At 36.0% G+C, this 23,448-nt stretch overlaps 1 protein-coding gene across 8 annotated transcripts in view; it reads right to left on the reverse strand.

Moving 5' to 3' along the window:
• The window catches only part of PCNX1 (pecanex 1), a 156,649-nt gene that overhangs the window by 104,260 nt on the left and 28,941 nt on the right, over positions 1 to 23,448 (reverse strand). For 7 of the 8 annotated variants that reach the window (XM_004754809.3, XM_004754804.3, XM_013057454.2 and 4 more), the window contains 2 exons: positions 14,485 to 14,693; positions 3,711 to 3,816 (listed from right to left, as the gene is read on the reverse strand). In XM_004754809.3, coding sequence (XP_004754866.1) covers positions 3,711 to 3,816; positions 14,485 to 14,693 — 315 coding nt within the window. Of the gene's footprint in view, positions 1 to 3,710; positions 3,817 to 7,363; positions 7,479 to 14,484; positions 14,694 to 23,448 lie in introns of those variants that run through there. The other variant, XM_045072925.1, reaches the window with a different exon arrangement.

Genomic DNA, 23,448 nt, shown 5'->3' on the forward strand with positions numbered 1-23,448 from the left:
GTCAGTGAACGTGTGCGAGAGTCTGCTGGTGGGCTTCAGGGAAAGATCTCTGCATGCCTGAGAAGACGACAAGCAAGCACAACTCTGCCCACACTGTTGCCTGCTTCTTACCTTTTGACAGGGTCATAGGACTGACACTGTAGTGCTCATCCCACAATCTGGAGGGAAAAGCCAACCCACGACCTAACATGAATGAATGGCTGAACGAATGGCCCACAGCCGCCTTCAGTCTCGGAGGACAAACACAGACTCTCATTTCTTTGAGTCACTTAATTAGTTGAGTTCTATTACTTGCTGACAAAGCATTCTTAATGGGTACAATGGTGGTTATATATTAATCTTCATGCTTTTCCATATTATTTAAATTTATCCCCACCAAATATAAAAGAGTCAGGACTATTTATGTCTGAAACAGAGGACTGAGAATACAGTACATCCAAATAAGGGAATGCATTCCCCCAAAATGTCACTGAAGAAAAACACTGAATGTCATTAACATTCATGATATATTCAACAAAGAAAATCAAGTTCCAAACAGCATGAACACTATAATCCCAACTTTTTAAAAAATGGTTTTTGATTATGACGTTAGGGATGATTTTGTTTTCTTCTGTTTGCTTTCCCCCAGTAGCTATTTTTCTAAAAAGGAGCACATTTAGAAAAGGAAAATTTTACAGAAAAAAGGTGTTCTGCACCAGAACACCTGGTTCAGTTGTTTCTTCTCTTTGGTAAGTGCCACAGGAAAGGTCAGGAAGGATTATGGGTGTCAGAGAAGAAAAATTCTTCCAACTAAATAACAATCAGGCATGTCTTTGCCCCTCCTTCTAGCTGGAAACAATTATTCTCTCCCCTAAAATCATTAGCCCCTTTTCTGTATCATTCCTATGACGATTACTACTTTTTATCTTAGACTTACATTTCCTTGGTAACATACATCGTATTTATAACTTTGATTACTTACAACACATCGACCCTAGCACTGTAAACTCTGTGATGGTAAGACCCACTCCCACTCCATTCAAATAAACTGACTTGAAAGCTATTGGGCACTAAAATATATGAGGGAAGACAAGTGACAGAAGGAGAGGGAGGTACAGGGAAATAAAAAACAAGAAAATAGAAAGGGAAAGGAAAGAGAATAGAAGATGGAAGACAGAAGGGCAGAGGCGGCAAGAAGGAAAGAATGAGAATGGCTAAGACACAGCCACCATACTCAAGTTCACTACCCAGTTAAGAAGACATTATATAAACAACTATGATAATGTTGAAGAAGTGTCATATAATAAAATATGGACAAGAAGCACAGTATGTCTACTGGTAATAAATGGGATAAAACTGTAACGCCAAAATCCAAGTAACACAGTAACTTCCAATATGCGCCCATTTTTATTCAAGAGTTAATATTTTAAGAAAAATAAAATTGGGTATGTTGCATATTTATGTCCAGACAAGCTTTAATGACACTCAGGATGGGAGTCCTTTCCTAAAAAAGTAGGGGAAGTTCCAATAGACACGATGCCATGGTAGAGCTACCGAATATGGCTGGCTACTGCTGCACCCTTTCAACTGTCCTACTGGAAAAACGGGGAAAAAAAGTTTGGCTCTCCAAAAGACTATGGGAAAAACATACACTTAACTCCCTCGGAAATTGGACATTGCCAGTATCTGTCAGTGTGGACAAAGGCCAGCGTTAATTAAGCATACAAAACATACAGCCTTAAAGATTAAACCATTTCGTTTCATAAAGAGACTGGGAAACCAAAGCCAACCAAAAGAGGATCAAGGATAGTAATACTTCTCTTCAAACTGATATTGTAAAAATTGAAACTTAAAAGGTATGGATGTAATTAAAATGTCACAGCCCTTTGCAATAATGTTTCTTTTTTATTTTACTTACTGAGAGAAAGAGAGAGAAAAAATACACTTGGGCAGGGGGGAGGGGCACAGGAAACAGGAGAGAGAGAATCCTGAGCTCAGGGCTCGGATCTCACAACCCTGAGATCGTGAACTGAGCTGAAATCAAGAGTCTGACACTTAACCAATGGACCCACCACCCAGGCATCCCACCATTGTTGTTGTTTTTTAACTCTAACATTTCCCATTGGTTTGTTACAGAAAGAAGACAAATTTAAGGACATATCTGTTCTACACCACACTTAATCAAAACTCAAACTGTGACCAAATATTCATGCACTTTAAGTTTAAATCATGAAACACAATTCAGAGGCAAATCTATCAAAATATATTAGGAAACAAAACCCTAGTCAAGATTTCGATTCACAGAATATGGTGTTTTCCCCAATATTTTTCCAAAGCAGTGTAGGGCTAAACTAGGTGGAACAGTAATACTGTGAAACAGTCGGGACAACTAAGTCGACTACCTCATTATTTGTTAAACGAAGAGACAGGTCAGCTTCTACCTCTGAAGTTCTATTATCAGTATAGACAAAGATAATTAGCACCTGTTGACTGAAAGTCAACTATGCACAAGGGGACGGTCTACTGGACCAAGGAGGAAGGAGGAGAACCCACGCTGTGGGGGATTACAGGCCGCCACACGTGATCACACACCAAAGCGCGAAGTGCTAATAAGTGCGCCCTCTGCAGGAGAAAGAGGCAATAGCACAAGGCCTCTGAAAATCCTGAGAAACGGGATGGTTGCAACAAAAGTTAGAGTTAGGAGGAAGAGAGATCTCAACCCACAAGCAGTGTGGAACAGTAGAGAGACTGGCTGAACAGCAAGAAGTGAGGTCCGGACCTTGATAAAAATCTTCTACGTACTGAAAGGGCTGACGGAAGAACCAAACACACGCGTGGTTAGCTAACGCTGGACTATGACAGGACCTCTAAGTTGCTCGCTAGGTCGCCTCCCTTGAGCTTCTCCAGTGTCACTCCAGCTACCTACCAGGTTCATCTGCTGAGAAGGCAAGCAGGCGTTAGTGGGACTTGGACTCGTGTGGGAGATGTTCAGGACGGGGGACAGAAATGCAGCCGTGAAGGCCCAGCTGGGGTTAGAATGACAGCACAGCTGGCGTCAGCCAAGTTGTGAGAGCAGATTTTCAGAGTTACTATTTTAAGTTAAACGTTACAGAACAGAAAGACATTAAAATTGTCAAAAGCAGATCTGTATTCTACATCTAGCTCTAACACCAACACCTTGAGCAACAATTCTGAGAACATTTTATTAAGTATAATTAACATACATTAAATTAGTTTCAGGTGTACAACACACTGCCTCAACAATTCTATACATTACTTGGTGTCCACCACAGTAAATGTAGATTTTGAAGAAATTACTTTTTTTTTTTTTTGCCATGTTTAAGCTAGGAATAACCCCAGACACCTATCTCCCTCCAATACCAAAAACGTCAAGGTAAATAAGAGTGCAAGCGAGAGTCTAATTTTCCTAAAGGCATTCACCACAACTGTCATGGTCAAAACTACCCTAGGCAATGAGCATGAGGCGCATGCTCAGCAAAAATGTACTTAGTGAAAGTGAAAATTTAGTTAAAAATAAGAATACCAATGATGATATTATTAATAAACAATTAAAAACTTAAAATCAGCTCAAAAACTTAAACAATTAAAGATAATTAAAAACTTGAAATCAGCACAATATACCCAAACACCAACTGACTATTACATATAGAATTACTTAAGACCACCATCAAGAGAAGGGAAAAATACAAAATAAAATCACAGGTTCCTACCTGGTTGCTTGGATCTAGACCAGCGTAAGAATTTCTTGAACTGCAACCAACTGGAGGTGTGGCCTCTCGAATGAACTCAGACATTTCAATCCCTCCACCAGGATCACTGTGCGAAAAAAATGAGAAAAAGAGAGAGTAATTGTCATTATTCTGAGCATTCAAAAAACCAACAATGGTTTCTCGTTTATTATTTTTTAAGATATTATACCTTTTTCTATAAAACTGAAAGGCTCTAATTTCTAACAGAGCAAACAGGAATTTTAAAAAAGATCATTCCTCATTTGTAAGTCTTATAATCTGAACTATTCTATAACCACATCACTACTTGAAAATATTTAAAACTCTCTCCCAAACGGTCTACACCTAATCTGACGATGGTAACTCACCTTAATTACAATTATAGATGCTAAATACAGCACATATTTTATGACAAGTGCCATAAAGCCATTCTAGCAAAGACCTAATCTGCCTTTTGTTTCCCAAGAGCACAGAGCAACTGGCTGCAGCAAACCCAGAAAGCAATCAGATCTCACACCACCTCTCTCCAGAAGCACAGTCTGGCTGAGCAGCATGGCACTATGAGGAACATGCAACAGTCCGCCTTGTCAAGCTAACGCTGTCTGTATTTTTCATGTTAATAGCATTTAATTAGGGATACTAATTTGTTTTACAGAGGGAGAAAGCTAAGATTTCAGATTTGTATTGAGTTAGAAGGCTTAAGTTAAAAAAAAATAAAATGATGTAGTAAAACAGGTATTAGAAAGATAGTACTAAGTTCAAAGAATATGTTGAGTACTTAAAGTCTACACAGAGTACTTAAAGATAAGAGGATCTAAAATTAGGGAGAAAGATTACATCAAATTTCAAAAAACTTAGAAAGTTCTAAGAAGATTCCCAGGAACATAACTTTTAAAATAACGCAGTCCTAAAAGTTACCAAAATCCCATTTTCCTACCCAAAGATTTTTACTCATTCTACCTGGTACATACAGAGGAAATATGTGTTAAATTTTTAAGTTACTGTTATCAAGGATAAACGTTCCAGTATACATGCTAGAATTATAGCAGATATAAACGATCTTGCCATCCAGCATCTAGTTCAATCATCTGGTTAACAAGACCACCAAAAAGCAACCCAAAATTCTTCTGTTGAGCCACCTCATCCAGAACTTGCATATGGTTTTGGGTAACACTGACCATACACTAAGGTCTAGGGGTAAGCACTACTGGCCGAAGCCAATCAGCATATTCCATTCTTTTGGTCATAGAACTTAGTCCTAGAACAGGCACAAGACCTAACTCAGGCTAGTATGAAATCAGGCCAGGAGTGTGCTACTCTTAAGAGCGGATATTTCTCTACATCTGCTAGTCTTAATGCTAGTCTTACTGCTGAGAAGTCTTAATGCTGAGAAGATTTAAGGCGTGGCGCTGCTGCAGCCACTTTACAACAGTATGGGGAGTGCTGTCTAAGAAGTCCACTGGAAAAAATGGAGATCAGCCTGGTAAAGGAAGCCGGATCGTGAAATGACTGATACTGCATCTTCCCAATTCAAAGACATCCATCCCTCACACACAGACTTTTCAGTAGTGTGTGCCATAAATTCCCATAAGCCTATTTCAATGAGGTAATCTGACAGCTGCAATCAAAAAATATAGGCAAAATAGAATTTGCTTACAAGTATGCGTTCCATTTTTAAGTATTTATCACTATAGCTATTCTAGTGACTTTTTAGTATTAATGGTCTTGTAGCTATCATGTCCCTGTTTACTTAATGGGTTCCCAATTCTAGGCCACTAACTGCAGTTAGTTAACTCATACTCAGTAAAGAAAATCAGCTTTCTAACTTGCTATCCACTTTATACAAATAAAATAAATACTGGAACTCAGTTACAAATCTCATAGCAATTCAGCATGCAAATGTCCACGTGTGAGAGAGGTGAAACATGCTCGAGTTTCTGAGCTGTTTGGTGTTAACTCATACAGGACACGTGGGCCAGAATGAACAATCTTTTTCTAATTTGGCAAAATCTTCAGTGTGTGTGTAGAGACAGCTATCACCACACTGAAAGAGTGGTGAGTACTAACCAGCAACACCACCGTGCTCTCCCTAGTTCTCCAGAACGCATTCCCTAAGTCAGATTCCCGGAAATCAGAAGACAGAGAGTAAGGCAAAGATTAAAGAATACAATATTCAACCCCAGAGAAAGGATAGAGAGCCTCACCTTTCCTACTTTATATACACCAACTTTATTGGTATAGGATTCACATATCACCCAATTTATCCATTTAAACTTGACAAATCAATGGTTTTTAATATATTCATAAAGTCATGCAACCATTACCAGAGTTCATTTTAGAACATTTTTGTAACCTCAATAACAAACCCCTTTAGCTATTACCCCCCTTCCCTTCCCATCACCCCCAGCCTTAAGTAGCCAGAAATCTGTTTTCTGTCTTTATATATTTGCCTATTTTGCATGTTTCATAGAAATGGAATCATAATATGTATGTTCTTTGTGACTGGCTTCCATCACTTAGCCTCAAGTTTTCAAGGTTAATCTGTGTTGTAGCAACTATGAGCACTTCATATTTTTTATGGCCAAATTATCCTGCACTACATGGATAGAACACGTTCTGTCAACTCATTTGTCAGCTGATGGACAGTACTGCCTACTTATAGACACCACTTCTGATAGCAAGTACAAATGATTACAATCTGAAGGTTAAGTTATTATAAATAACAAATACAAGCAAATATTTACTAAGTACTTAATACATTCCAGTCATAGGGGCATGTGCTTTATTTGCATTTGCTCATGAAATCTCCTCCTTAAAACCTAAGATACAAATACTTTCCTCATTTTAGAGATGAAAAACTGAAAACCAGAAAGTGTAAAAATCTCCGGTCTCACACTGGTATATGGAGTTCAGGTGGGAGGGAGGATACAAATAATATATACACAGTCCTCTACAATCTGTCCCATGTCTTCTCTCCCACACAGCTGAATGTACGTACTTACAGCCAATGAGAACTGAGGCAAGACTTGAACACCTTGTCTGTACAGCTCTAAAGTCCACTCTAAAACACCAATACTTGTCTTTTAAAAAGAAAATTAGCATTAAAGTTTTCTTTCCATTTCAAAACCAAAAATAAACACCATTGTCTAAAACAGGGTTTTTTAACCTCAGCACTGTTGACATTTTGGGCCACTTCATTCCTGATTGTGGGGGACCATCTCGTGCACTGCAGGATGGTTAGCAATATCCCTGACCGCTCTGCTAAATGCCAGAAGCACTTCCCCCTGGTTGTGATAAACAAAACTGTCTCCAAATATTGCCAAATGTCTCTTTGTGGGGAAAATCACCCCCAGCTGAAAAACCATGATACAGAACTTGCCCAGGGGCCAACACTGAGTGGGCAGGAAGTATTAAAGGGAGTAAAAAAAGGAGGAATGAAAAAATGGATAGTTCCTTTTGTAACGAAATAATCCTCTAGCAAAATTACCACACCTCTCTTCTCTACAAATTCAAAAGTAGAACTTTAGCCAGCGGGTCACTGTCCTAAATATAGCTAAACACACAAAATGGCTGAGTAAGAGTTTCTTTATTAGCAAGACTTGCAGATTTTTGGCAATGGCAATTTCAGCACATACCTGGAAAGTATAGTAGTTTACAATTCTCACAGAAGCAAAGTGGTCTACTGCAGTAAGCAATACACCAAATTCTGGGAATCTCTACCTTTATGCCTTAATTTCCCCATCTGTTAAAAAAAAAAAATACCAGGTACACGGAGAGGCAGAAAAGCAGAAGGGGTCTAATCTGAATTATAAAGGAGATTTCACAAACCTGATTTGTTAGTTATTAGTATCATTTACTGCTCAGGCTTTAATGAGAAACTTCACAGCACCATTACAGTACTAAATTTGCAAATCTAATGTAGATCATAATGATGTTCATAAAAGTATGAATAGGTAAAAACAAAGTCCTTAAGCAAATCTTCACAAGATTTTCCCTAAAATTTACCCACATATAGTTTAAATGGGTCCTTAATTTATAGTATTTCAAGCACTACAGGCATGAGAAACAGAAAATATAGTCTCCAAAATATTTGTATTCAAATCCTAAAATCCAGTGTGCTAATTTCCTCTCCTAAAACATTAAAAAAGTAATATAAATATTAATGACTTTCAATCTTTCTCTAATAAAGATTAAATAAGGATTTTTGAACTGCTGTACCAGAGCCGACAACTGTAAGTCTCAAAGAGTCCTCCTGCGTTCATTCATTCATGCAACAAACTGACAACTATACTGTACCAAGCACAGTGATAGGCTCTGGAAATGAAATTATTTCCTGTCCATTTCTTCTCCTCAGAAGGGTATGTGAGTCCAAGTGGGAGGATGGGGGAAAACAGATATCAAGAACAAAAAGCTACAAAAAAGACTTCATTTAAGGGTGAAACTTCAAAACACTTGAAGATTAGAAAAACACAAGGATGTAAGCCAAAACTATTTTACTTTAACCACGGGCTAGAAGTCATAGCCTATGAAAGTTAAACTACTATAAGGACTAGAAAGGAAGAAATAAAACTGTTGTCACTTATAGAAAATCAAGAAATACCTATAAAGTTGCAACATTAATAGGGGAGTTTAGTGAGGCTGCTGGATAAAAAAACTGTTATATTTAAAGGAGAAAAAAAACCAGAAAGGGCAATTATGAAAAATTTCTGTAATGAAAACGCTATAAAATAATTTGGCAAATTTAACAAAAGCTATGCAAGTCTTTTAATGAAGAAGTGATATATCTTTACTGAAAGATATTAAAGAAGGCTAAGTAAATGGAGAGATTCAATATTGTAAAGCTATTAATTCCCAGCAGAGGAATCTACATATTCAATGTAATGTCTATAAAAACCTATGTTCTCAAAGACTTTGCCCAACAAATTCTATTAATTCTATATTTAATTCTATATTATATTATACATATATAATATAATATATAATTCTATAAATTCTGTATCAAAGAATAAAGAGCCAAGAATAATAGTCACTCCTGAAAAAAAGAAGAAGTAGGAGGTCTGCCCCACCAGACATCAAAAGCCACGTCATGAAGCTACAATAACTGGGACAGTGTGGTAATGACAGAGGCACAAACAACCAGATCAACAGAACAGAAAAGAGAGCCCATAAACACCCCTACCATATATGGAAATTTAGCTTATGACAGAGTGAGTACTACAGATCACCAAGGAAAAGACAGTCTCTTTAACAAACACTGATAAAACCAGTTACTCATAAAGAAACAAGAGTCCAATCCCTACCTGACACTACAAATTAATTTGAACTGAAATCCAAAAACAAAAGAAATATGACTTTTAAAAGAAGAAATAAGATATATTTCTTATCTTTGTGTAGGAAATAACTGCTTAAACAAGATACAAAAAATGCTAATTATGAAAAAATGGTAAATCTTGAATTTTAGAACATATGCTAATCATAAATCCCCTGAAGGAAAGCAAAATGGCAAGACACAAACTGGGAGAAAATGTCCGTAATGTATATATCCGATAAAGTAGTAGTATCATAAATTTATTTTTAAAATTCCTATTATTCAATAAGAAAAACACAAGTCCAAAGAAAAATAAAACAAGACATGAACGGGCCTTGGAAAGAACAGAAAAACTAAATGGACCAAGTATGTATGATAAGATGCCCAACCTCATTAGTAATCAGAAAGTAATTAGAAATCAGTAATCAGGGCGCCTGGGTGGCTCAGTGGGTTAAGCCGCTGCCTTCGGCTCAGGTCATGATCTCAGGGTCCTGGGATCAAGTCCTGCATCGGGCTCTCTGCTCAGCAGAGAGCCTGCTTCCTCCTCTCTCTCTGCCTGCTCTCTGCCTACTTGTGATCTCTCTCTGTCAAATAAATAAATAAAATCTTTAAAAAAAAAAAAAAGAAAAAAAGAAATCAGTAATCAGAAAGTAACTGAAAGTCCCAATGAGGCACATTTAACACTTATCTGAATGGCAAAGTTTTAAGGCTTATCAAAATCAAATACTGATGAAGATATGGAACAACAAGAACTTTCACATACTAATGATGGGAGTATAAAGTCCCAAACAGGCTGGAATTATCTAATAAAACTGAACATGAAAATACCCTATGAATTAGTTTATATTCACTAGATATCTTGTGTACCAAGAAACACATACAATAATGTGTCTTCAGAACACATGGATAAATAAAATAAACAAGTAAATTGTAGTCTATTCCCACAGTAGTAAACTGTGCAACAGTAAATACAAATAAATGAAAGCTATAAGCATCAACATAAATAAGCCAATAAAATACAGTATTTCAGACAAAAAAGTTCCTCATTGAGGAATACATATAGTACTATTCTCTTTAGGATATCCTAAGGCAGATTAATATGTTTAGTAATATGTACAAAGACTGGATAAGAAAGAAAAGCAAGGGAATTATTAACATAATTCAAGATAATGATCATTCTGGAAGGAAAAAGAAAACAATGAAATGGGAAAGAGGTATGTAAAGGCTTGTACAGTATTGGTATAATAACCTATTTCTTAAGTTTTCTGGTGGGTAATCAAATAGTCACTTTATTATTATTCTCTAAATTATACTGAATGATATGATTAATAAGCTATTTAGGAATATATACATTTCACAATAAAAATTTTTAAATTTTAAATTTTAAACTGAAAGAAAATGGAAGAACAATTCAGTAATGAAAGGAAAGGAATTAAAAACACGGGAAGACCTGGGTGGCTCAGCTGGTTAAGTGTCTGCCTTTGGCTCAGGTCATGATCTCAGGGTCCTGGGATTGAGCTCCATGACCTTGGGCTCTGTGGTCAATAAGGAATCTGCTTGAGGATACTCTCTCCCTTGCCCTCTGCCCCACCCCCTCTTAAAAGAAAAGGAATGATTCTAAATGCTTTATATGTATTATCTTTCATACATTCTTTATATCCTATATCATAAGATATAGTACTTTGGGGAAAGCCTGAGTGGCTCAGTTGGTTAGACAACTGCCTTCAGCTCAGGTCATGATCCTGAAGTCCCGGGATCGAGTCCCAGATCGGGCTCTCAGCTCCACTGGGAGTCTGCTTCTCCCTCTGACCTTCTCCTCGTTCATGCTCTCTCACTGTCTCTCAAATAAATAAAATCTTAAAAAAAAAAAGATATAGTATTTTTATTTATATATTTTATATTTATTTATTTATATGTATTATACATATTTATATTTAGTATATATATATACTTCTAATTTTATTTATTCATTTATTTATAGTATTATTTTATTTATTTACCTCATCATTCAGGTGAGAAAGCCAAGGCATAAAAAGCTTAAGTAACTCCCCCCAAGGTCATACAGTCAGGAAGTGATTCAAGCCCTAGCAGATTAAGTGCAGAGTGTACATTCTCTCTGCTTACTCATAATATAAGGGTATGCATTTCCTAATAAAAATAAGATAGACTTAAGGAATACATAGAACCCATAGAAAATATATGAAATTTTATGAGACAGGTAAAAAAATGGATATATACACCATGTCCCTGATGAGACTTCATATTTTAAAGGTTAAGTTTTCTCCATATTGAATACACTTATCAAGTCTAAAGGAATTTTCTGGAGGATGAGCAAAAGAGGCATCTCACAAAAAACTATGTACAGTTGACCTTTGAACAACACAATTGTGAAATACGCAGGTCCACTTACATGTGGATTTTCTACATTTTACAGTACTGTAAATGTATTGTCTCTTCCTTATGATTTTCTTTAAAAACAATCTTTTCTCTAGCTTACTTTATTATAAGAATACAGTACATACATAATACATATAACATACAAAACATGTGTTAATTGACTGTTTATGTTCCCAATAAGGCTTCTAGTCAACAGTAGGCTGTTAGTAGTTAATTGGGGGGAGGGGAGTCAAAAGTTATACATGGATTTATTTTATTTTATTTTATTTTATTTTATTTTATTTATTTGAGAGAGCGTGAGAGAACACAAGAGGGGCAGCAGCAGAGGGAGGGGGAGAAGCAGGCTCCCTACTCATCGGAGCTTGATCCCAGAACCCTGGGATCACCTGAGCCAAAGGTAGATGCTTAACCGACTGAGTCACCCAGGGGCCCTGATACATGGATTTCTGACTACACAGGGGAAGGGGTTTGGTGCCCCTAACCTCCTCATTGTTCAGGGGTCAGCTATTTATGCATGAGAAGAACTAAGATAACACTCAAACAAAAAAATACTAAAAAGGGATTCACAATGCTAAATGATAAGCATATTAGTAAGCCATAAAAACAGTACAAAATAAAGAACAAAACAGAACAAAATAAACAGCAGTATGGTATAAACAAAAGAGAAAGAGATCAATGGGTCAGAAAACAAAGCCCAGAAATTGATATAAGTATATATGCATATGCTACATGAAAAGGAAAATATTTAAAATTACTGAGGGAAAATGCATTATTCACTCAATAGTGTTGGGACTAACCTAAAAAAAAAAAAAAAAGAATGTTTTCAGCTTGACTACAATGTAAGATGAAAAATTATAAAAATGCTGAAAGCAGACACAGGCAAACATTTACATAATATGGAAGAAAAAAATCTCACACAACTTGGTATCAAAGGCAGAACTAATAAACATTCACAGAATAGACTGCACAAAAATAAACTGTGGCACATAAATAAATCAAATGCTATAAATTATTTGACACAAAATATAAAGAACTAAAATCCTTCATAAATACCTTCTCCAAAAAAACAGCAAAAATCACCAACAGAAAAATAAACAATTCACAAAGTAAATATGTAACAATAATAACACAAGAAAAATACATCCATTTTAACTAGTAAACCAAAAACTTAAAAATTAAACAGTGAGCTATCTACCAGAGTTTTGTCTAAATACCAAACACTCAATGTTGTCAATGTGCAGAAAAAGCAGCCCTCAAATTGCTGACAGTGGTAATTAGAAGGTTAATCTTTGGAATGTGGCGATATATACTGAAAAACTTAAAAATGGGTATAGCTTTCTAGTATTTTACCTCTGCCAAATTATAGTTAAAATTTTAATCATTAAAAATGAAAACATCCCAGGGGCACCTGGCTGGCTCAGTTGGTGAACTGTGCAATTCTTGATCTTGGGGTAGTGAATTCAAGTCCCACCATTGAATAAAATATATATTTTTTAAAGATTTTATTTACTTGTCAGAGACAGAGAGAGAGAGCAAATGACAGGCAGAGGGAGAAGCAGACTCCCCACTAAGAAAGGAGCCCAGTGTGGGGCTGGATCCCAGGACCCTGGGATCATGACCTGAGCTGAAGGCAGACACTTAAGCAACAGAGCCACCCAGACATCCCAAAAATAAAATCTTTTAAAAAAAAAATTTTAACATCACAGTGATCTATCATACAAATTTAAATTTGAAATAGTAACTAATATCAAAACAGTAAAATTATGACATACCTACAAAATGGAATACTGTAGTTATTAAACATAGAAAAAAAATAGTATGCAGAAAAAATGTTTTCACTACTTCAAATATTTTCTGAGTACCTATCAGTGACTCTGCTTTAGAATCTGGGAATAAAATAGTTCACAGGAAGAACAAGGCCCCTGCCTTCAAGAAACATATAATGCAAATGATTAAGTAAGACAATTTCAAGTAGTGATTAATGTTATGAACATCATGAAATAATGTTATGAATATGTGCTAATGAACAAACAGTGTGATGATGTTATGGGTGGAGAAAAGTATAACTGAAAAGGGATAAACTCGATGTACTGGAAAGCAGAAACATTACCTACCTTAAAAGAGGAGTACCCACTTTTCATATTATACTGAGTGGAAACAACTCAGAGCGGTTAAAAACATGAACTCCGGATGAGAGGCCCTGGAATATTTCCTCCTTCTCACTCTAGTTTCCTCATCTATAAATCAGGAATAACTATAGTATCTATCTCACAGAACTGTTGTAAGGACAATTACACACAACAAGTGTTCATATAGTAACTGTTTTTTGAAGACTTATTATTAGTGGTACCTATCATTTCTATGAAATCATAGTGAACTTCTTACTATGAATGAAATAAATCTTTTTGTCAACAAGAGAAAGGGGATGAGGCCGAGGCAATGACGAGAAATGTGACTGGGAGCCACAAGAGGAATATTTGGCTGGGAGGGGAAAGAAAACCTCTAGGAGGAGGTAACATCTACACAAACTTAAATCCTAAGAGGTCAGTTATACAAAGATGGAGGGAAGGAACAGCGAAGTTTCTAAGGTGAAAATATATAACTGAAAAATATTTACAATAAAGTGAAAAATGTAGATTAAAAATATCAAGTAAAATATTATCACAATTTGCTTAAGATATATACACATTTTATTTAAAGTAAAATACAAATGCTAAGATTTATAAGCCATGCTTTAAAATTACTTCTTCACAGTTTTTCACTGGTTTTGGTCTTGGTGTGACTAACTATTTTACAATTATAACTTTTATTGGTCTAGCTTGTTATTTAGTAACAAAGCTAGGACAGTTACTTAATCCCTCAGATATGCCTGTGAGCTTTGCTGGGATCTAATGTGATCATCTGTACCCGTCCTGTTACCTGTTGTGGCAAGATCTGTAACTGCCTTAAACCCACATATCAAAACCGCAGTACAACACAACAAGAGAATCCCATCATTGTACACAAGCGTGACGCACATCCTTACAAACTGAGTGCCATGGGTTTCCTTACCTCGGTCCGTTACTGTCTTTTCTTCTGGTTGAACAGTTGCCCTGCTCAGCCTTGGCTCGCTGATCCGGGAACTCACGCGCATTTCTCTCTACGACTTCTCCGGCGTCCAGGGCTCTGTGGAGTCGGTAGTTGACCATTTTCAGAACAACAAAAACAGCGGCTATCACAGGACAGTAAACTGCTACGATAATCATGGAAGAAGGAAGAGCCTTGGAGAGAAAGAAAATAAAGATAGGCATTAAAAAATATTTTATATTTTATTCAATTAGAGAAATCTGTAACTAAAATGATACACACACATTCACACACAAAACGGCAATGATGTAATTAGCACTAAGTTATAAAAGTGTAAGGCAGTAAGACAGCCCAAGATAGTAGCCACGAGCTACCCGTAGCAATTGAGCATCAGAGGGATGGTTAGTGTGAACTGAGATGTGCTCTAAGAATAAAATAACACTGGATTTTGGAGATACAGTATGCAAAAAAGGAGTGCAAAATATCTCGATTTTATATCGATTACATGTCAAAATAATGTTTAGATTATACTGGATTAAGTAAAGCACACAACTAAACTTATTCTCATCTGTTTCTTTTTATTTATTTTTAATGTGGCTATTAGAAAATTTTAAATTACATATGTGGCTTGCACGAGTTACATTTCCACTGGAGAGCACAGTATAAAGTCCATGCCTAAAAGCTTATGATACAACTGGAGAGTCAGGTATCACATTACATAATACATGAGTAAGACAGGATTGTGGTCCAAATATATATAAGCCCTGTTTATATGCTCTCTGGAACTCTCTTCCAGAGAGTTTATATCTTCAGGATATAAATATTCTTTGGGTTCTAGAAAGCTGTTCGAGTTAAAACTGTTAGAAAAATAACCTTTGAACTATGACTCAAAATGCAGATAAGACATGGGAGACATGCAAAATCCAATTATGTCTTCTTCTAAAATACTTGAAAATTGTAGCCTGACAAATAAAAAAAGAATACAGAACAAATCAAGCAAAAAGAAACAGATTAACTGAAAAAAAACAGAGAGGCTTCCTAGGCATGAGGATTGCAGACCCGTCATACCTAAGGATCTACTGGTGTGGACCTGGATCCAGGGGTGACAGGCACAGCGACCACCCCATTTGGAAAACATGGCCACTGGCAGAGACTATAAAACCAGAAACTTTATGCCCATTTTCATAAGATACAAATCACTCGCAGTGTTTGTAGCTCTAAATTTCATAAGATTTAACCCCAGTCATCTGAGAACATAGCTCCAAATTTGCTTGGAAAGGTTACTTCGAACTGCTTGAGATGGTAAAACAAAAGGTCCTGGTGAACCAGGTAGGTTCAGAATACAAACATGATAAAAGATTAAAAAAAAAAAGTTATTTTGTAGGGAGAGAGAAGGAAAGAAAGCGGGTTGGAATTGGGAGGGGGAAAAACAAAAGTAAATAAAGCCCATAGTTTGCTACTTTTGAGTTGCATATGCTTATAGTAGGTATATATTTGGTATTTTTAAAACTTGGATTAAGGAAACCTTCATGTTAAAAAATTAAATCCGTGGGGGTGCCTGGGTGGCTCAGTGGGTTGATCCTCTGCCTTTGGCTCGGGTCATGATCTCAGGGTCCTGGGATTGAGCCCCACATCAGGCTCTCTGCTCAGCAGGAAGCCTGCTTTCCCATTCTCTCTGCCTACTTGTGATATCTCTGTCAAATAAATAAAAATCTTTTAAAAATTAATTAATTAAACCTGTGAATTCAATTTAAATGTCACTGAATGACTGACTTAGGTTTATGACTTTAAAAATGCAAACTGGGGGCGCCTGGGTGGCTCAGTGGGTTAAGCTGCTGCCTTCAGCTCGGGTCATGATCTTAGGGTCCTGGGATCGAGTCCCATATTGGGCTCTCTGCTCAGTGGGGAGACTGCTTCCCCTCCTCTCTCTCTGCCTGCCTCTCTGCCTACTTCTGATCTCTCTCTGTCAAATAAATAAATAAAATCTTAAAAAATAAAAATAAAAATCCAAACTGTATTTAAAATTTTAAGAAAAATCCATAAATACCAGGTTTAGAGAAGTTTAGTACTTAGATTTATTAGATAATCTAAGTATTTAAAAATGAATGCTAAATTTATAAGTATGATTTAAATTAAAGAGATCCTAAGTATAATTTAAAGGGATCTTAAGCTAAATTAAAAAATAAAAACAACCTCTAAAACAGAATTGTTAAGAATGTATTCGAGTTTGAAACTGTTTTAACTTGTAACTTTAAAATAAATCTATTTTTTGGTTTAAAAAAAAAACGCATCCTGAATAAGAAAACAAATACACACACATTGACAAAAATTCCAAAGTAAACACACAAACACATACAGACACATACTGCTTAGAGTATCTACAAAAGTTTTGCATGATGCCAGTTTCTATACACCATGTTCATGTAAGAATTAGAATTCTTGGCAATCATTTAGTTCAACACCTTCATTTTCAGACAGAAAATTGAGACTTACTAACTTTGAATGACTTAGCCAAGATTACCCATCTTTTGTTTTTGTTTTTAAAGATTTTATTTATTTGATAAACAGAGATCACAAGTTGGCAGAGAGGTAGGCAGAGAGAGGGAGGAAAAAGCAGGCTCCCTGCCATGCAGAGGGCCCGATGCGGGGCTTGATCCCATGACCCTGGGATCATGACCTGAGCAGAAGGCAGAAGTTTTAACCCACTGAGCCACCCAGGCACCCCAATATTACCCATCTTAATGACAAAATTAACCAATATTTCTCATGCCTAAGTCATTGCATGTTTTACTACACACCGATACCAATTCCATTCTCAAATGTAAATTGTCAATGAAAAATAAGTCAGAGTTCCATCATTATTCACCATAGTCCCTATTAAGATAAAAATTATTGATTATATTAATTAAGCAGATAGAAAGAAAAGAACCTCACCATTACATTCAGAGTGGTAGACAAATTCCATGGAAATGTTAATGCCCCTCCAAATGGGAAAAGAGAAAGAGGCGGCTTAATATTTGAATGGTCTATCTTATCTGAATGTAGACAGCCAAAGATTACGAATACCTAAAACAGATTGAAATAAATTCTCTCTCCCTACTATTCTATTGCTACCAGTAGTAGATTACTGAATGCCAGAAAACATTATGTACAGGATCTATATAGTAAGAACAGAATTTCTTCTCTTAAAACACTGAACAGTGAAAAGGCTGAAAACTAAATAAAAATTCAAGTGACTATTTCATACCAGAAACCGCTATCAGATGAATGATGAACACTTATATTTTCTACTCAAACTACAGAAGTTATCCATTTATTTTATACCCTATGGTTTAAATGCAGAAGCCCTGTCCATTTACTCTGGAGGTTTCTAGGTGACAGAGGACAGCTGTGCTCTAAGTTTCACTTTACCCAGGAGGGATAAAATGCATAGACACACACTGGGCTGTTGTGTGATTTTATTCAAGTTTGTTGTCTACTTACATTACTTCACTACATAGCACAGTTGAAAATATTAGTATGATCATAAATGTTTCACAAAACTTCCCTGTAACTACCTTACTAATACACAAGAAAATTTCAAATGGTATCTGCCGTTAAAAAATTCCTGTGGTTCCTCTAAAATCAAAACCAAACAGCTAAAGACCAGTTAGGACACCTATCCCTCAGTTTTATAATTATATACCAAAAGTGCAAACCAAGTAGTATTTACTATTTGCTTTTTTATCTTATTAAATTAGGCATACTGATCCTGTGTTTTCAAAGGAATATTTTCAAAAACATTCATAATTTTATTTATCAACAAGCATCATCTCATTGGAAAACAGGTTCTTTTTCTAGGGGGAAAAAAACAACTTTATGAGATAAAACTGCTTATTTTTCTGTTACAAATACAATTTCTGTATCCCATTCCACAATCCAATTCTAAATTAAAGTATCTATTTTTAGATTTTTTGGCAGGTACCTTTTTATATATCTTCTAAATATTTTAAGTGTGTCTTTTACTTATTTATTTATTTGTTTGTTTGTTTGTTTATTTTAGTTTTTAGTTTTAAGTAGGCTCCACACCCAACATGGGGCTTAAACTTACCACTGTGCGATGAAGAGTCATATGCTCTAATAACCGAGCCAGCCAGATGGCCCTGGCAGGTACTCGTTGACTTACTATGTTCCATAACAAACAATACTTTAAAAAGTACTAATTTCCAAAGGTCATGTTTCATCCTAGTTATAATATTTTACCACAGATGTTATCTTCAAGTTAATGCTGATGACCAAGCACATTAACTGCTCTCTGATAATAAATGTTGATCTATTTTATCTTCACTTCAAGGTCTATCTACAGGTACAAATTGCTTATATGGAAAGGGTGATTTGACTTCTTCCCTAGGATACCACAAAGAGTGGATGGCAACAAACGAAGATGGGGTAGCAGGTGCTATAATACTGATGTTGGACAAACAAGGCCCTCCCTGAATATCCAGAAAGGTCAGCACTGGCAAGCTCAAGATAAAGACTGGCAGTCATCACAGACTTCAAGGTCTCTTCTACATCTTAAATATCTATGCATCTTACATATCCTATGTATCAAAAAGTATATCATACGTATCAAAAATGACTAACCTCTTAATACAGGGATCTGCTTATTTATGTAGTCACACTCAAGTATTCATCCCAGTTCAGTCAGAAATCAGTGGTCTATAATTTAAAGTTTATCACAATGGCAAACTATCACCCACAACTGAGGTCAAGACTGTGAAAAATAATTTAACATATCTCCTAAAATAGCTATTACTAATGTAAAACACCTCATATGTTTATTTTCTTTTTTCCACTGTTGAAACTACCTTATTATTTAAAGCAACATTTACCAAACTTTGAGCATCATAGCCTTAATGGTATTCAAGCAAACACGTGAACTCTACATGTATTTTACATGAGATTCAACACATCTTAATTTCTTAAACTGACAGATGGATTAGAGACTTTAACCTAAAGAGCAAAACTTTCAAAATTTTAGAAGAAATATAGAAGAATATCTTTATGACCTTTAGGATATTTCTTAAGCACGATTCTCAAACCACACACTGTAAAGGAATGATAAATTAAAATTAAGAACTTCGGGCGCCTGGGTGGCTCAGTGGGTTAAGCCGCTGCCTTCGGCTCAGGTCATGATCTCAGGGCCCTGGGATCGAGTCCCGCATCGGGCTCCCTGCTGAGCAGAGAGCCCGCTTCCCTCTCTCTCTCTCTCTCTCTCTGCCTGCCTCTCCATCTACTTGTGATTTCTCTCTGTCAAATAAATAAATAAAATATTAAAAAAAAAAGTATATCCTTAAAAAAAAAAAGGATAGAATTCCTTTTAGAAAAAAAAAAATAAGGGGCGCCTGGGTGGCTCAGTGGGTTAAGCCGCTGCCTTCGGCTCAGGTCATGTTCTCAGGGTCCTGGGATCGAGCCCCGCATCGGGCTCTCTGCTCAGCAGGGAGCCTGTTTCCTCCTCTCTCTCTCTCTGCCTGCCTCTCTGCCTACTTGTGATCTCTCTCTGTCAAATAAATGAATAAAATCTTTCAAAAAAAAAAAAAAAAAAAAAAAAAAAGAAAGAAAAAAAAAATAATAAAATAAAATTAAGAACTTCTTTTCAAGAGACAATATAAGCTGAGTGAAAAGACAAGCTACAAACTAGAAGACCCATTAAAACATGTATTATATAGATATATGTACGTATATATTTACATACATATATATATAGATGCAATAAAGAATAAATATGTATAAATAATATTTGAAATCAGTAACAAAGAGGCAAACAAACAAAGGACAATAAAAGGGCTTGACACAGAAAAACAGATACAAATAGCCAATAAAACAACATGTGAAAACATGTTCAACTTTATCAGTAAAAAAACAAAATAGAATCTAAAGCCACAGTATAGGGGCGTCTGGCTCAGTCAGTAGAGAACGTGACTCTTGATCTCAGGGTTGTGAGTTCAAGTCCCCATGTTCAGAGTAGAGCCTACTTGGAAAAAAGTAAAAGAAAACCACAATATATCATTTAATACCCCTCCATATTAAAAAAAAAAAACTAAACTAAATATGGAGAACTAGAATTCTTATTAAGTACTGGTAGAAATACAAATTGATAGTTAGATCACCCAAGATCTAGCGATTCCTATCATTAAATATAAAATTGATAAAAACTCTTGTATATGCAACACTATAATAAGACTTTCATACAAAAAATGGAGAAAGAACTTAATTGAAAATAGAAAGGAAAACGGAAAACTGTTAGACTAGTTGCCAGTGGAGTCTGACAGTGAAAACTGCAGCAGAATACAGTTGCAGTAACTGTACAAACACGGTGTGTATTATATTCCAAATATAAACTTGTGCTTTACTGTATTTTCTTGATTTTTTTGGGTAATGAGTATGTATTTATTTTATAATTAGAAGAAAAGAGTTAAAATTTTAATAGTGACAAACGGGTTTTCATATTAGCTTTCATCTTTCACAGAGACATGATCTATATTCATCTCAATAATGGATGACTTAGCAATAGATCAAGTTCCAATCAAGGCAGTTTCTCACCCTCACTCCTTATTGGCAAAAAGTTAAAAAATATCTCAGTTCTCAGTTATACATCCCTAAGGACAGCAGCAAGTATTAATGGCTGTTAGATAGCTCTAGATATTCAGATCAAATATAGACCCCAAAACAGTGGTAAGCCTCCTTACTGCTATACTGTGTCAGATGCCTTTTTTTTAAAGATTTTATTTTTATTTATTTATTTGACAGAGACAGACAGCACAAGCAGGCAGAGAGGCAGGCAGAGAGAGAGGGGGAAGCAGGCTTCCCGCCAAGCAGAGAGCCCGAACTGGGGCTCAATCCCAGGACCCCAAGATCATGACCTGAGCCGAAGGCAGAGGCCCAACCCACTGAGCCACCCAGGCGTTCCCTGTTAGATACTTTTAATAAGATCATCTCTCTTAAACGTTGGATGGATAGAAATGCCTATCAAAACTACAATGAAATAATACCACACACCATTAGGATAGCTACTATCAAGGGAGAGAGGGAGGAAAGATGAGAAATTAACAAGTGTTGGCAAGGAGGAAGAGAAACTGGAATCTTTGTGCCCTGTTGACAGGAATGTAAAATGGTGCAGCCTCTATGAAAACAGTATGGTGGCCCCACAAAATTAAGAATTACCATGTTTGATCCAGCAATCCTACTTCTGAACACTTACCCAGAAGAACTAAAAGCAAGATCTCAAAGAGGTATTTGTACACCCTTGTTCACAGCAACGATATGCACAAGAGCCAACAGGTGGAAGCAATGCAAACGTCCATCAGCAGATAATAAACAAAATGCGGTCTCTACGTATCATGGAATACTATTCAGCCTTTAAAAGGAAGGAAATCCTGTCATATGCTACAACAGAGATGAACCTTGAGGCCATCTGCCAGGTGAAATAACTCAATCCCAACAAGACAACATACTGGATGTTTCCACTTATATGAGGTATCTAAAGTAAAGTGCAGAATGATGGTTACCAGAATCTGGCAAGAGGAAGAAATAGTAAGTTGTTAATAGGTATAGACTTGTTTCATAGAATGAAAAAGTTCTCAAAATCCAATGCACAATAATGTGAATATACTTAACATTACCAAATAATGCATTTTAAAAATGTGTTTAAATGGTAAATTTTATGTTACATGCACAGTTTAGTCCCTTAAATTCTGACAGTTTATCCATAAGATTAAAAAAAAAAACAAAACCTGTAATAGGGTCAAGCTATTAAACATGCCAAATACATTTCTGATAGGACTCTTTGAGAAAGACAATGGGAATCACAAAAATAATCATACTAGATTTATCACAATCATGAAATAAATGTCTTACATTTCATTTCAAACATCGAGTAATTCCCCCCAATGGCTAGCCCACTGCATGGCAGAAAAACAATCTTCTATACAATGTTCATTTTATGTGCAGCAGCAATATAAAGACATATGCTCACTATGCTTTGTGTTATATTCATCATTTCACTATTTTGAACACCGGTTCATCAAAATCTGGAAGCATTCACTTAACAAATAAGTATTTTTTTCACTTTATCATAAATAAGTATTTTATTCACTTAACAAATAAGTATTTAATAAATTTGTTACTATTCCCAAACAGAACTGATTTCAAAGCATATTTTCCAGTTCCTATTACAAAGTGATTATCTGCTATCTAATACTTAGAAACAACTAACATCTTATACTTAAATATCAACTGAAAGCTAATACTTAGTGATTACCATGCACCAGGCACATTTCTAAGTGCTTTACATATATGAACTCATTTAACCCTCATGATCACTTCACAAAGTCAGCACTGTGATTCTTCTATTTTTACAGATGGGGAAACCGAGGCACAAGGCGATAAGTAACTTGCCCACGGTCTCAGAATGAGGCATTAAGGAGCAATTTTAACTCCAGACTCCTTGGTTCTTCTTAATCATGATGGCTACCTGCCTCTAAATCAATGGTTGGCAAACTTTTTCTGTTTAAAGCCAAACAAAAAATATTTCATGCTTTACAGGTGATACGATCTGTTGAAACGAAACTCTGCTGTTAGGTTAGCAGTGTGAAAGGTTCCCTACACAATACACACACTACATGAACACACAAGCAAGGTGTTTTCCCATAAACTATGTATGGACACTGAAATTTGAATTTCCTATAATTTTCACAAATAGCATGAAATACTGCTCTTCTTTTGCTACTAAAATAGGTTAAAAAAAAGAAAAAGTTGGGGGAACCTGCATGGTGCAGTCAGTTAAGAGACCAACTCCGGGTTTCAGCTCAGGTCATGACCTCAGGGCTCAGGACCTGAAGCTCACATCAGGCTCCATGCTCAGCACAGAGTCTGCTTGGGACTCCCTCTCCCTCTGCCCCTCCCAACATA

The sequence above is a fragment of the Mustela putorius genome, unplaced genomic scaffold (assembly GCF_011764305.1).
Source record: "Mustela putorius furo isolate JIRA1106 unplaced genomic scaffold, ASM1176430v1.1 tig00000129_pilon_pilon_pilon, whole genome shotgun sequence".
Taxonomy (NCBI): Eukaryota; Metazoa; Chordata; class Mammalia; order Carnivora; family Mustelidae; genus Mustela; species Mustela putorius.